General features: G+C 39.8%; 1 protein-coding gene across 9 annotated transcripts in view; it reads right to left on the bottom strand.

Moving 5' to 3' along the window:
• The window catches only part of DNAH6 (dynein axonemal heavy chain 6), a 228,254-nt gene that overhangs the window by 17,975 nt on the left and 196,925 nt on the right, over positions 1 to 13,354 (bottom strand). For 8 of the 9 annotated variants that reach the window (XM_050944316.1, XM_050944320.1, XM_050944318.1 and 5 more), the window contains 3 exons: positions 11,508 to 11,654; positions 7,654 to 7,792; positions 1,776 to 1,895 (listed from right to left, as the gene is read on the bottom strand). In XM_050944316.1, the coding sequence (XP_050800273.1) occupies positions 1,776 to 1,895; positions 7,654 to 7,792; positions 11,508 to 11,654 (406 nt within the window). The remainder of the gene's footprint in view (positions 1 to 1,775; positions 1,896 to 7,653; positions 7,793 to 11,507; positions 11,655 to 13,354) is intronic. The other variant, XM_050944319.1, reaches the window with a different exon arrangement.

The following is a 13,354-nucleotide window of genomic DNA, read 5'->3' as shown; positions in this document are numbered from 1 at the left end:
CTTTTAGCCCAGACCCCTAAGTTTTTTAACTGGACCAGTTCTGGTAAGGACCTTAAAGTACAGCTCTAATCAGAGAAATGGCTCTGTAAAAATAGCAGTGGGGTTCTAGGCTTGTCATCTCTCTGGCATTTCCAGATCAGATATGCTCAGTTCACAAGCCAAAATATAGGAGACTAACAAATTTATTTGAGCATAAGCTTTCATGCATCCGAAGAAGTGGGCTGTATCCCATGAAAGCTTATGCTCAAATAAATTTGTTAGTCTCTAAGGTGCCACAAGTACTCCTGTTCTTTTTGCGGATACAGACTTACATGGCTGCTACTCTGAAATAAGCAAAAATACGTTTTTTTCCTAATCTGCCATTCACCCTGGAATATGCTAGTCAAGATAGATTCTCATGCACCATTACCTTGGATAAAGATTCTGCAGGGCAAATTCTGCCCTCAATTACACATGCACAAGGCCTCTGTCTTTAGATTATGCCCTTGATGACACCTGGGCAACCCTACTGTCTTCAATGGGTTTGCTCAACTGCAATTTATTGGATTGAAGTAAACAAGTCTGTTGATGTACAAGAAAGATTAGATACAATCCAGTTCATAGAATATCAGAGCTCAAAGGGACCTCAGGAGGTCATCTAGTCCAACTCCCTGCTCAAAGCAGGACCAATCCCCAGATAGACTTTTGCCTCAGATCCCTACATGGTCCCCTCAAAGACTGAACTCACAACCCTGGGTTTAGCAGGCCAATGCTCAAACCACTGAGCTATCCCTCCCCACAGGTCTCTCTTTCTTACGAGAGGTAGCATCATCCACTAGATATGGCACTAGACAGGAAAGTCAGTAGACTTGGGTTCTATTTCCAGTGCTGCTGTTGGCTCACTATGTGACCATGAGCCACTTATCAGTTCCCATTTGGGGTGCCAAATTAGTTTTAGATTAAGTGTTTAGATTAAGATGAGCCCTTTTGAAAACTGTGGGAACTGAGTGGACTGAGCACTTTTGAAAATCTCACCCTTGGCCTCTCTGTGCTTCGGTTTCCCCATCTGTAAAATGGAGATAATAATGTTTATTAATTTTTGCAATGTGTTCTAAGATCTAGAAATCAGAAGTACTGACAATTATTACCATTAATTGTGTTGGCTCAGCAGTGCTATGGAAGTATAAAACACAAGCAAGAATAGTTTTGTCACTAAATTTGGCAGATATAACTCTTTATACATATTGTGGGACTAATTTTCCTTTCATTTATGCTGGAGTAAATCATGAATAACTCCATGGAAGTCAGGGACTACTGTAGTGTAAAAATAGTGTGAGAAGAGAATCAGGTGCAAGGATCAAAGTAAGAAGGTAATATTTTACATAGTGACTTTTCAGAGAATAACCGCATTCTACGGAGTCCTTGAAAATCTTAGAAAGTCCATGACAGAGCTCAAGGTTCTTCTCAAATACTGCAAAATTTGGGCCAAAAGCTTCTTTTTGGAAATTGTACTTCTGAGTCAGAGACTTCTGTCTGTGGGAATTGAAGGAGATACACTACCAATAATGTCCTCAGTGAGGCAAGAGACATTTTTCTCAATAAAAAACTAGGAAGACATTAACTAAACTTGTTATCCAGTTCTTAGACACACAGAGTGAACCAGACCCCATTGACTGATGCAAGATCCATCACAGAAAGACCAGAATTTAACACACAAAATCATAAAAAAATGTGATAGACAAACATAGTTTGCATTAACCTAGATGGAAATCCTCTATAATTCTAACTGTATTTACCTGACTCGGAATATTTGTAATCATATTCTAATGTTTCAGGAGCAAAAAACCTCTTTAAGACTGTACGCAGGCATCTCTGATCCCAGGTGTCTGTAACTCGCCCTCCATAAGTAATTTCACCTGCAACAGTGTTTGATTTTTACAGATTACAATTTTATATAACAATTCACAAACTTTTACTTTTTAAAATTTTAATTTTCATCTTTTCTAGAATCCAGGACAGCATGATTTTTGTGCGTCACTTTCATGGAAACAAGAGAGTTTAACTGTCAGAAAGATTTTTTTAAAATCATTAAAGTGATAACAAAATCTGACACTGCAATACATCTAAGTTGACTAATTAAAAAAAAATCAGATTTTCAAACAAGTTGTGCACACAATTATGTGTCTAATTTGAGCATGTAACTACTGCAGCTGTATATGTGAACTAGCTAGAGACATAAAGGGTAACAAGAAAACATTCTACAACTACATTAGAAGCAAGAGGAAGCCAAGGACAGGGTAGGCCCGTTACTCAATGGAGGGGAGGGAAATAATAACAAAAAATGTGGAAATGGCAGAGGAGCTTAATGACTTCTTTGTTTCGGTTTTCATCAAGAAGGTTGGCGCTGATTGGACATCTAACATAGTGAATGCCAGTGAAAATGATGTAGGATCAGAGGAAGCTAAAATAGGGAAAGAACAAGTTTAAAATTACTTGGACAAATTAGATATCTTCAAGTCACCAGGGCCTGATGAAATGCATCCTAGAATACTCAAGGAGCTGACTCAGGAGATATCTGAGCCACTAGTGATTATCTTTGAAAAGAGATTCCAGAAGACTGGAAAAGGGCAAAGATAGTGCCTACCTATAAAAAGGGAAACAAGGGCAACCCAGGGAATTACAGACCAGTCAGCTTAACTTCTGGACCCAGAAAGATAATGGAGCAAATAATTAAGCCATCAATTTGCAAACACCTAGAAGATAATAAGGTGATAAGTAACAGTCAGCATGGATTTGTCAAAAACAAATTGTGTCAAACCAACCTGATAGCTTTCTTTGACAGGGTAACAAGTCTTGTGGATGGGGGGAAGCGGCAGATGTGGTGTATCTTGACTTTAGTAAAGCTTTTGATTCTGTCTCACGTGACCTTCTCATAAACAACTAGGGAAATGCAACCTAGATGGAGCTACTACAAAGTGGATGCAAAACTGGTTGGAAAACCGTTCCCGGAGAGTAGTTATCAGTGGTTTGCAGTCATGCTGGAAAGGCATAACGAGCAAGGTCCCGCAGTGATCAGTTCTGGGTCCATTTCTGTTCAATAACTTCATCAATGATTCAGATAATGACATACAGAGTACATTTATAAAGTTTGTGGATGATACCAACCAGGGAGGGGTTGCAAGTGCTCTGGAGGACAGGATTAAAATTCAAAATGATCTCGACAAACTGGAGAAATGGTCTGAAGTAAATAGGATGAAATTCAATAAGGACAAATGCAAAGTACTCCACTTGGAGTGTTGTAAGCAAGACACGAGAAGTAATTATTCCATTCTACTCCACGCTGATTAGGTCTCAACTGGAGTGTCGTGACCAGTTCTGGGTGCTACATTTCAGGAAGGATATGGACAAATTGGAGAGAGTCAAGAGAAGAGTGACAAAAATGAGCAAAGGTCTGGAAAACATGACCTATGAAGGAAGACTGAAAAAATTGGGTTTGTTTAGTCTGGAAAAGAGAAGACTGAGAGGGGACATGAAAACAGTTTTCGAGTATGTAAAAGATTGTTACAAGGACGAGGAAGAAAAATTGCTTCTTGTCCTATCCTCAGAGGTTAAGAAAAACAATGGGCTTAAATTGCAGCAAGGGAGGTTTAGGTTGGACATTAGGAAAAACTGCCTGTCAGGGTGGTTGAGCACTGGAATAAATTGCCAAAAGAGGTTGAGGAATCTCCGTCATTGGAGGTTTTTAAGAGCAGATAGACAAACACCTGTCAGGAATGGTCTAGATAACACTTAGTCCTCCCATGAGGCAGAGGACTGGATCAGATGACCTTTAGAGGTTCCTTCTAGTTCTATGATTCTATGTAAACTGGGTAGCTGCATATCGTGTGCCTAATTAACCTAATAACTGCATGCTCAGTCACTGAATTTGCTGTGTAACTGGAGTAACTGCATATGCAAAATACATATACAATGGTACACACAATTTTCATGATCCATTTTGAACTGGGAAACTCTGGCCCTTAATGCAGTAACAGAAATTTGTTATCTGATGATCTCCTTTCTGGGACTGACTTCTGCCCTAATCTCAGACATTTGAATGGCAGCTCTGACTTGTCCATGGAACTAGATGGCTTGGACTCTACACTCACATCATCTTAGTACTTTCAAAGCTATACAGAAACATCACCTTCTTCTTAGTAGCTATATATAAGCTCATAAGAGTAATATCATATTCAACAGTATTTAACTACATACAGGGATCTGAAAAGCAGCCATCATAGGGAGACCCAAAGAACTTTCATGTCATGGGGCAAATTAGGGGAGGAGTCATCAGGCAGAACTGGCGCTAGGCATAAGCAGACTAAGCAATCGCTTAGGGCCCTGAGCTGCACAAAGGGGTCTCCTATTAATTATTAGTATGTGTTGTGTGTGGGTGAGGGGCCCACCAAAATATTCCTGCGTATGGCCCCATATGGGCTTGCATCGGCACTGTAATCAGGTAATCAATATTCCATCCTGGAACCTGGCCTTTACCTTAAATTGAGACACTGGAGACACAGCAAGAAATAAGGAGAATTATTAGGGAGGAAGAGATAAGGAGGCCAAAAGAAGGTTCCCATTTCCGAAATTTGATAGAATTAATCTATTTTAGGGCCAGTGCTTGGAGCAGCTTCCTGCTGAAGGACTATGCTGCAAAGGAATGAAGACCAAGCCTGGAGAGCTTTATAAGGGTGTTGATGAACGAGCAGGAGGCAGCTTTGCAGACTTTATTTTCAGTGGCCTAGGCCTTTTCCGCTCAGAATATCTTCTGCAGTCAGTTTTCCACAGCTGTATATGCACTGACAATTCATTTGATTCCTCTAGCAATAGCTGAGTTTGAGGCTTTAAGGACATTTATGGTGATGGGAGATAAATAGGGATGTTGTGTTTCTGAATTGATCAGTTCTCCTAAGACAAATCTGAACAGCTCTATAGATATTTAACAACAGGAACCATGCTTTTTCTCCAGGTGTTTTAGGAGACAGGCTTTAAAACAATAACAACACAGAAGTGCTAGGAAACCTGGCCATTTAAAGTGAAGTTATGCTTGATAAAAAAAGAAAAAGGAAAGGGCAGAGTAAGGGGGAGGAGAAATGGAGCAGGAGAGACTTTGCTCATAGGTCTGAAACTTGAACTCTGGCAGCATTTCATTCTGCATGCAGGAAAAACAAAAACAAAACAGAAGAACCAGTGTTCAAATATCCATCCACCTTAAACAGAAGTTGGTCCAATAAAAGCTATTACCTCACCCACCTTGTCCCTCTAATATCCTGGGACTGACACAGCTACAACCACACTGCATACATCCTCCTTAAAAACATATTAAATAAATGTTCACGAAGTGAACCAAAGGTAATTTTAAGATAATGGGAATTTGGTCCAGTACAACTTTGAAGTAACATCCATGAGGCTGATGCTGAAGTAAAATCAATTAGCTGTAAACAAGCATTTAATATACATGGGTGAATGAACAAATCTTTACAACTCAAACTGACAGAATACTTTCAGATGCAATTTGTGCCACAGAAAGGGCTTCACTTAGCAGGCAAGCTTGAAAGCACTTGTACTCATCTCAGAGAATTTACAGTAGTTTTAATCTTCAGCTTGACAAAACACAGAACAGAATAATGGGGCCTATTTTTCATTTACACTGGGAAAGGATTTTTTGCTGTATAGTACAGGTAACTAATGGGGAAAATGTAAAACCTAGGCAAGGAGAGACCCTTAACTGTTATATTCACATATCTATCTTGTGAAGTAACTACTATGAAAGCAATTCTAACACTGTGGAATACTGCAACCAAATTACAGGGTTTGTGATAAAGGCCATATAAAGTAAAAAATTATAAACCACCATTAAATGGATAGGTGAAATGCATTTTCAAATTTCAGGGGTAATCTAGGACATGTTAGAATAAGGGATCAGATATGTTTTGCCTAAACCACTGTGAATGTGTTTCTATTTCTTTTACTTTACTCTTTGGAAGATAGTTAGACAGGAAACAAAAATGGTAATTTTATGATAAAAATAATTAAAGTGACTTATGAAGGAATAAAAACTAATTATGCAAACTAAAAGCAAAGAGGAATATTACTGAAATTGTGAAGAAAAATTACCTTAAAATCTTGCTGTCAAAACCCAGAAATTATAATCTAATCTCTATAATAATCAGTGCTGACTGTATGTACCAGTACAGAATGCCATGAGCTCAGAGTTCTTCAGAAGGAAGTGCCTACTCACGACTATTTTACTCCAGTTTTATACTGTTGTTACTGCACTGAAATCAATGCAGTTACACTCATGAGAAGCTGGAGTAACACTGTGATGAATCAGGCCCTTTTGTGTTCCTGAAAAGATTTATTGAAGAATAAAAAACTGCTTTTGAACAGGGGCTTTGGTTTGCTATCCTATACAGTGATGATTACTAATGGTTAGATTAGATTTATGAAGCTCTCCACAGTTGCTGAAGAATTTTTAAATCCCTTGTATTTGACTCTGTAAAGTGAGAGTTGATAATTTTCTTTTCTTCTTGCCCAAGGAATAAACGAGATATAATCTGCGGGATGATTATCTTGTTGCTAGGGGTAATTAAGCAGCTGTTTGGATATTGCTACTTTGATAGCAGGTTTCCATTGGAGGGGTCATAGCTTGATCCTCTTATGTGTCCACAATAGTTCTGAATGCTGGGACTTCTATGTTCAAGGTGACTGGGGTCATCAAGTTAGAAGGCTGCTAATTTTCTCCAGCTGGGAGATCCTTCCAAACAGAAACTCTGCAGGATGGACATAGCTTAGGAACTTTCAGAACCACACAGGTTTTTGCTGTTTGGCCTATGCCCTTGATGCCAGTCTGTTAGCAGGGCCGGCTCCAGCTTTTTGCTGCCCAAAGAGGCAAAGGGAGAAAAAAAAAAAAGCCCAATTGAGCTGCCGCCGAAGTGCCCCCAAAGAGGAAGAGAGGGAGTGAAGGACCTGCCGCCGAATTGCCACCGAAGACCTGGACGTGCCGCCCCTTTCTATCAGCCGCTTCAGGAACCTGCTTCCTTCGCTGGTGCCTGGAGCCAGCCCTGTCTGTTAGATAGCATTTGAATGGGTATGTCTAACCTGGAGCTGGAGGTGTTTCCACCTCAGGGAGACATACCCATGCTAGCTCTGATCGAGCTGGTATGCTAAAAATAGAAGTGTGGTTGTGGCAGCACAAGCAGCGGGATGGGCTAGGGTACCTAGGGTTTTAGACTGGACCATACGCAGGACAGCTAGCCCATCCTGCCGCTCACTCTGTTGTGCCTAAACTTCTATTTTTAGTGCACTGACTCAATCAGAGCTAGCGTGGCTATGACCACCCAAGCCAGAAATTACACCGCTAGTTCCAGTGTAGACATACACTGAGCTAGTGCCTTACTCTGACTCCAACTTTAAAATGCCATAAAAGGTGAAGATTGATGACAGAACCCATATAATTGTATTGACTTCAGTAGGGTTCCACAGTTATAAGTAAAAGCATAATATGGCCCTATACAAATAATCAACGTAGACCTGCTAAGTTGTTGCACGTAGCTATATAGCTTAGTAATATCTTGTGTTTATTGAGGAATGCTAGAAGTAGATAACTGCTAACACCATAGATAAGCACTGTACCTGTTATGTAAGTTAGGGCATCCCAGGGTATCTTTCCTTCTTGACAGTAAAGATTTAGGTTCAGTAAGGCACATTCTCTATCGCTGTCATTAAATTCATAGCAGATGTTCCATCCAAGAGGTCCAAACTTTTTCCTCTCCTTGAATATGAAATTAAAAGAAAAACTGAATAAGATTACTTTGTTCAGGATGCTCAGACCTATTGTACTGTTAATGTGGGGTTGTCTTCAGATAGCAATTTCAAATTTTAGATTAGCACAGACCTTAGCAAGGGGTGATGTGTAAGCTTTATTGCCCCATGACTACGGCTAAGATTTTGTCAAGGATATTTTGAATATAAGTCAGGGACAGGTCATGGGCTTCTGTGAATTTTTCATTGTTGCCCGTGACCTGTCCCTGACTTTTATTAAAAATATCCATGACAAAATGGGGAGCCTGGATAGCGCCAGTGGGCTGGGAGCTCCAGGGGCCCACACCACATGTGTGGGCTTGGAACTCCAGGGTCTCCTTCTGCTGACAGCTCTGAGCTGCGGGGGTCCTCCCTGCCTCCCGTGGTAGCTGGGGACCCTGCAGCTCCCAGCCGAAGTCGTGGAGGTCTTTGGAAGATTCTGTGACTTCCGTGACCTCCATTACTAAATCACAGCCTTATCCACGAATAGCACCTGAAGGCACTGGTCCTCAGGGACACTCCCCCCAAGTCATATTTTAATCCTGGCTCTTGGGACAGGAGAGGCAGTAATTTTCAGTTGTCTTATGCCATGAGCACATTGCAACCTCCCCCAGCAATGGGTCAGCTGAGCTTCGGTTCTATCCATTCCCCACCCCTTACAGTACTATTAAAAGTAAAGGATTAGCTCCTGGTCACTTAGGAGATAAATCTCTCTATTACAGATTGGAAAGGCTGTCTCAGAATTCAACCTATCTTCTAATCTTATACGTCTAATCTTACAGCTCTCCATCTGCCCAGTTCATGTAATTCCAAATATTGCATTATTTTTCAAAATAAATCATTCCATGATTTTTTCTCTAAGTGAGGTGAATGCAATTGATGCAACATTCATGAATAATCTGACAGCAGCAACCTAGTATGCTAAGCAAGGGTAACATTGGTATGTAAACAGATTTCACTTCATGCTTCCAAGAGGTTTTAGTAGAGAGTGAGTAAAAACAAATTGAAAGGTTTAGGAAGAGGAACAAAATTAAGCTGTATCTAAATTTTGTGAATTTCCATTTTCTGTCTTCCCACCTCCAATTCAACTGCAATTAGCTAGTGCATTAACGATAAGTAATCTAATGTTTCAGTTATTAGTTTAATCCAATCAGAAATTACTATCATTCTGGGACAAACCCTGAAGTCCTTACTCAGTCCTTTCTCAAGAAAAAGTCTATTGACTTTAACGGAAATTTGCTCAAGTAGTGACTGATTGAAAACTGAGTAAGGATTGGTTCTCTGCCTATTTAAATAAGGTATTGTGTAGTCATTCAATAACCAGGATGAAAACAGAACAATTAAAGCAGCACATTCCATTCCTCTTACCACCATGTGTCCCCCTGTAATCTCTGAGTTCATTTAATTTAAGACATGCAGAATTCTTCTGATGGATTGTTTGCTAACACAGTAAAGTGGAACTACAGTTTCACTTAAATGAAATGCTTGATCATATTTATCCATAAGAAATCTCAGGAGACACACTTACGTTTGATATAATTAATAGGGCACAGACATTTTAATGTAATCTTTCAGGAGAAAAGAAGTCTTGTGCTTTGTATGGACCTTTCCTTTTAAATTATAATTAGCTTAGCTGACAAGAGATGCTTTGTATTAGTAATAGGTCTGTCAAGTGATTAAAAAAATTAATCGCAATTAATTGCAATTAATCATGCTGTTAACAATGGAATATCATTTATTTTACATATTTTTGGATGTTTACTACATTTTCAAATATATTAATTTCAATTACAACACAGAATACAAAGAGTACAGTTCTCACATTGTATTTATTTTTTACTACAAATATTTGCACCGTAAAAAACAAAAAAATTTTTTTCAATTCACCTCATGCAAGTACTGTAGTATAATCTCTTTATCATGAAAGCTGAACTTACAAATATAGAATTATATTTAAAAAATCTGCATTCAAAAATAAAAAAGTGTAAAACTTTAGAGCCTACAAGTGCAAGCAGTCCTACTTCTTGGTCAGCCAGTCACTCAGACAAACAAGGTTGGTTATAATTTGGAAGAGATAATGCTGCCTGCCTCTTGTTTGCAATGTCACCTGAAAGTGAGAACAGGTGCTCACATGGCACTGTTGTAGCTGGTGTTCCAATATATTTATGTGCCAGATGTGCTAAATATTCATATGTCCCTTCATGCTTCAACCACCATTCCAGAGGACACGCATCCATGCTGATGATGGGTTCTGCCCGCTAACAATCCAAAACAGTGCGGACTGGCACATGTTCATTTTTAATCATCTGAGTCAGATGCCACCAGCAGAAGGTTGATTTTCTTTTTTGGTGGTTTGGGTTCTGTAGTTTCCGCATCAGAGTGTTGCTCTTTTAAGATTTCTAAAAGCATGCTCCACACCTCGTCCCTCTCAGATTTGGATGGCTCTTCAGACTCTTAAACCTTGGTTCGAGTGCTGTAGCTATTTTTAGAAATCTCAAATTGGCACCTTCTTTGCGTTTTGTCAAATCTGCTGTGAAAATGTTCTTAAAACAAACATGTGGTGGGTCATCATCTGAGACTGCTATAACATGAAATATATGGCAGAATGCAGGTAAAACAGAGCAGGAGACATACAATTCTCCTCCAAGGAGGACAGTTACAAATTTAATTGACACATTATTTTTTTAACGAGCATCATCAGAATGAAAGCATGTCTTCTGGAATGGTGGCGAAGAATGAAGGGGCATACGAATGTTTAGCATATCTGGCATGTAAATACCTTGCAACGCTGACTACAAAATGTCATGCGAATGCCTGTTCTTACTGTCAGGTGACATTGTAAATAAGAAACAGGCAGCAATATCTCCCATCACTGTAAACAAACTTCTTTGTCTTAGCGATTGGCAGAATAAGAAGTAGGACTGAGGAGTCCTGTGGCACCTTATAGACTAACAGACGTATTGAAGCATGAGCTTTTGTGGGATGCATCTGACGAAGTGGGTATTCACCCACGAAAGCTCATGCTCCAATATGTCTGTTAGTCTATAAGGTGCCACAGGACTCTTTGCTGCTTCTACAGATCCAGACTAACACGGCTACCCCTCTGATACTTGACAAGTAGGACTGAGTGGACTTGTAGGCTCTAAAGTTTTGTACTGTTTTGTTTTTCAGTGCAATTATGTAACCAAAAAAAAATCTGCATTTGTAAGTTACAATTTCACGATAAAAGGACTGCACTTCAGTACTTGTATGAGGTGAACTGAAAAATACTATTTCTTTGATCATTTCTACAGTGCATACATTTGTAATAAAAATAATAATATAAAGTGAGCACTGTGCACTTTGTATTCTGTGTTGTAATTGAAATTCATATTGAAAATGTAGAAAAACATCCAAAATATTTAATAAATTTCAATTGGTATTCTATTGTTATAAGTGCGATTAATCGTGATTAATTTTTTGAGTTAATCGTGTGAGTTAACTGTGATTAATTGACAGCCCTAATTAGTAATATAACTTACAGTTCTAGTTTCTGGAAATGAATGGCTAAATAAAGTCTGCACAAAATACTGATATTACAATTATGATTACATCAGACATATTCTGAATATAACAGACTTCTTGAACTAATTATGTATTGGTATCTCAGTACATCTGCTATCTGAACTAATTATCATCAGGTATACCTGAATGATAGCATGGAAGAAGCAAATGCCAAAAATCATTTTCCTCCAATTTATGCCAAGGATATTGTCTTCAAAAAACGTAGTCGTCATCTCTGTGAATGCTCGCCTGATGTTTGCACGAAGTCCTTTTGGAGGCTCATTGGTTACCTGAATTGGGAAAAATTACCAGTTCTTGTTCTATACATAAGTCTGCTCTCCATTTTTTTATGCAGAGCTGTCAAGTTATCACTTAAATGGCTATCTGTATGTAAATTGTATTTTCTATACTAAGCTTTAGGTGTTAACCAAATGAACACATTGATTATTTACCTTAGAAAATATATAGAAATGAAAATATATGTTATGAAAATAAGGACATTTGGAGCAGAAAGAAATCAGAAAAAAATTGCAGACACAAATTAGAATAAATAAATATAGCAAGAAGGGTGATTAAAGTAAGCACTCTCACTACGTGGAGTACACACTACTGCAACTTAACTGCTTTATTTGGACAACAGCTTCCAGATCTTGGTTTAGCAGATGGCTGTCTTACCGGGCAGAAAGACTGTCCAGCCAGCAGTAGTCAGTATCTTGATTTAAATGGATTAGGGTTACAAAGATCAGGAGGGACATCAGAGTTCATGCTAAGGTAAGCTCTTCCTTCTCATTCAGCTATTCCATTTGCTCTTGTCCCAGGCTACATTTGTAAGGAGCTAGGGCTTGTCAGTCTTGAGTGTCTGGATTAGAGTGAAAGTTACTTACGGAACTACTGGAAAGTGCTCAGATACTATGGTGATGAATATAGTATAAGAACCTATATAGAACAGAATCAAATGGACCAGACTATGACAGAATCAATGTGTTGGCTTCAACAAAGAAGGTGTGAGGGGGGGACCTTTCTGATTTTTTCTGTTTTCTCTAAATGTACGTTCCACGGGGGAAGGAACATTCCTAAAGTCTTATTAAAGAGAAGGAGTTCTTGCCAGAACCCCAACAGTGGGGAAGAAGGGTGGGTCATGGAATGGACATGAGCAACACATCTCAAAGGACACCAGTTACGGAAAAAGGTAACTGTCTTTTCTTCTTTGAGTGCTTGTTCATGTCCATTCCATCTTAAGTGACCCCCTAGTGGTACCAACAGAAGTGGGTAAGAGTTCATGGATGTCTAGCTTGTAACATAGCTGTGCTGAACCCTGCATTGTCTCTGGCCTGCTGTGTGATGGCATAGTGTGCTGTGAACGTGTGAACCGAAGACCATGTTGCAGCTCTGCAAATGTCCTGGGTGGGGATATGCGCCAGGTAGGCCACCAAGGACACTTGTGCTCTCATCAAATGGTCCTTCACCAGAGGCAGCGGTTGGACCTGCGCCAGCTCATAACAGGTCCGGATGCAGGAAGTGATCCAGTTGGAGAGCCTCTGAGAGGACCCCGGAAGGCCTTTCATCCTGTTCACTGTTGCGATGAAGAGTTGTGTCAACCTGCGAAAGGGCTTGGTATGCGCCAAGTAAAACACTAAGACATGTCGGACGTCCAGGGAGTGCAGCTGCCTCTCCTCACTGGTCTTGTGCAGCTTAAGACAGAATGCTGGGAGGAAGATGTCCTGGTTGATATGGAAGGAAGACACCACCTCCATTAGGAAGGCCAGATGGCGTCGCAACTGTACCTTATCTTTGTAGAAGACCGTATATGGTGGTTCCAAGGTCAGGGCTTAATCTCCCACAGTCGCCTAGCTGACGTCACTTCCACAAGGAAGGTGACCTTCTACGATAGGTGGGAAAGGGAACAAGAGCCCAAGGGTTCAAAGGGAAGATCCGTGAGTCTGGGGAGAACCAGATTGTGGTCCCATTGTGAGACAAGATCCCCAATGGG

Source organism: Gopherus flavomarginatus, chromosome 3 (assembly GCF_025201925.1).
Source record: "Gopherus flavomarginatus isolate rGopFla2 chromosome 3, rGopFla2.mat.asm, whole genome shotgun sequence".
Taxonomy (NCBI): Eukaryota; Metazoa; Chordata; order Testudines; family Testudinidae; genus Gopherus; species Gopherus flavomarginatus.
This window is presented reverse-complemented; position numbering and strand designations above follow the sequence as displayed.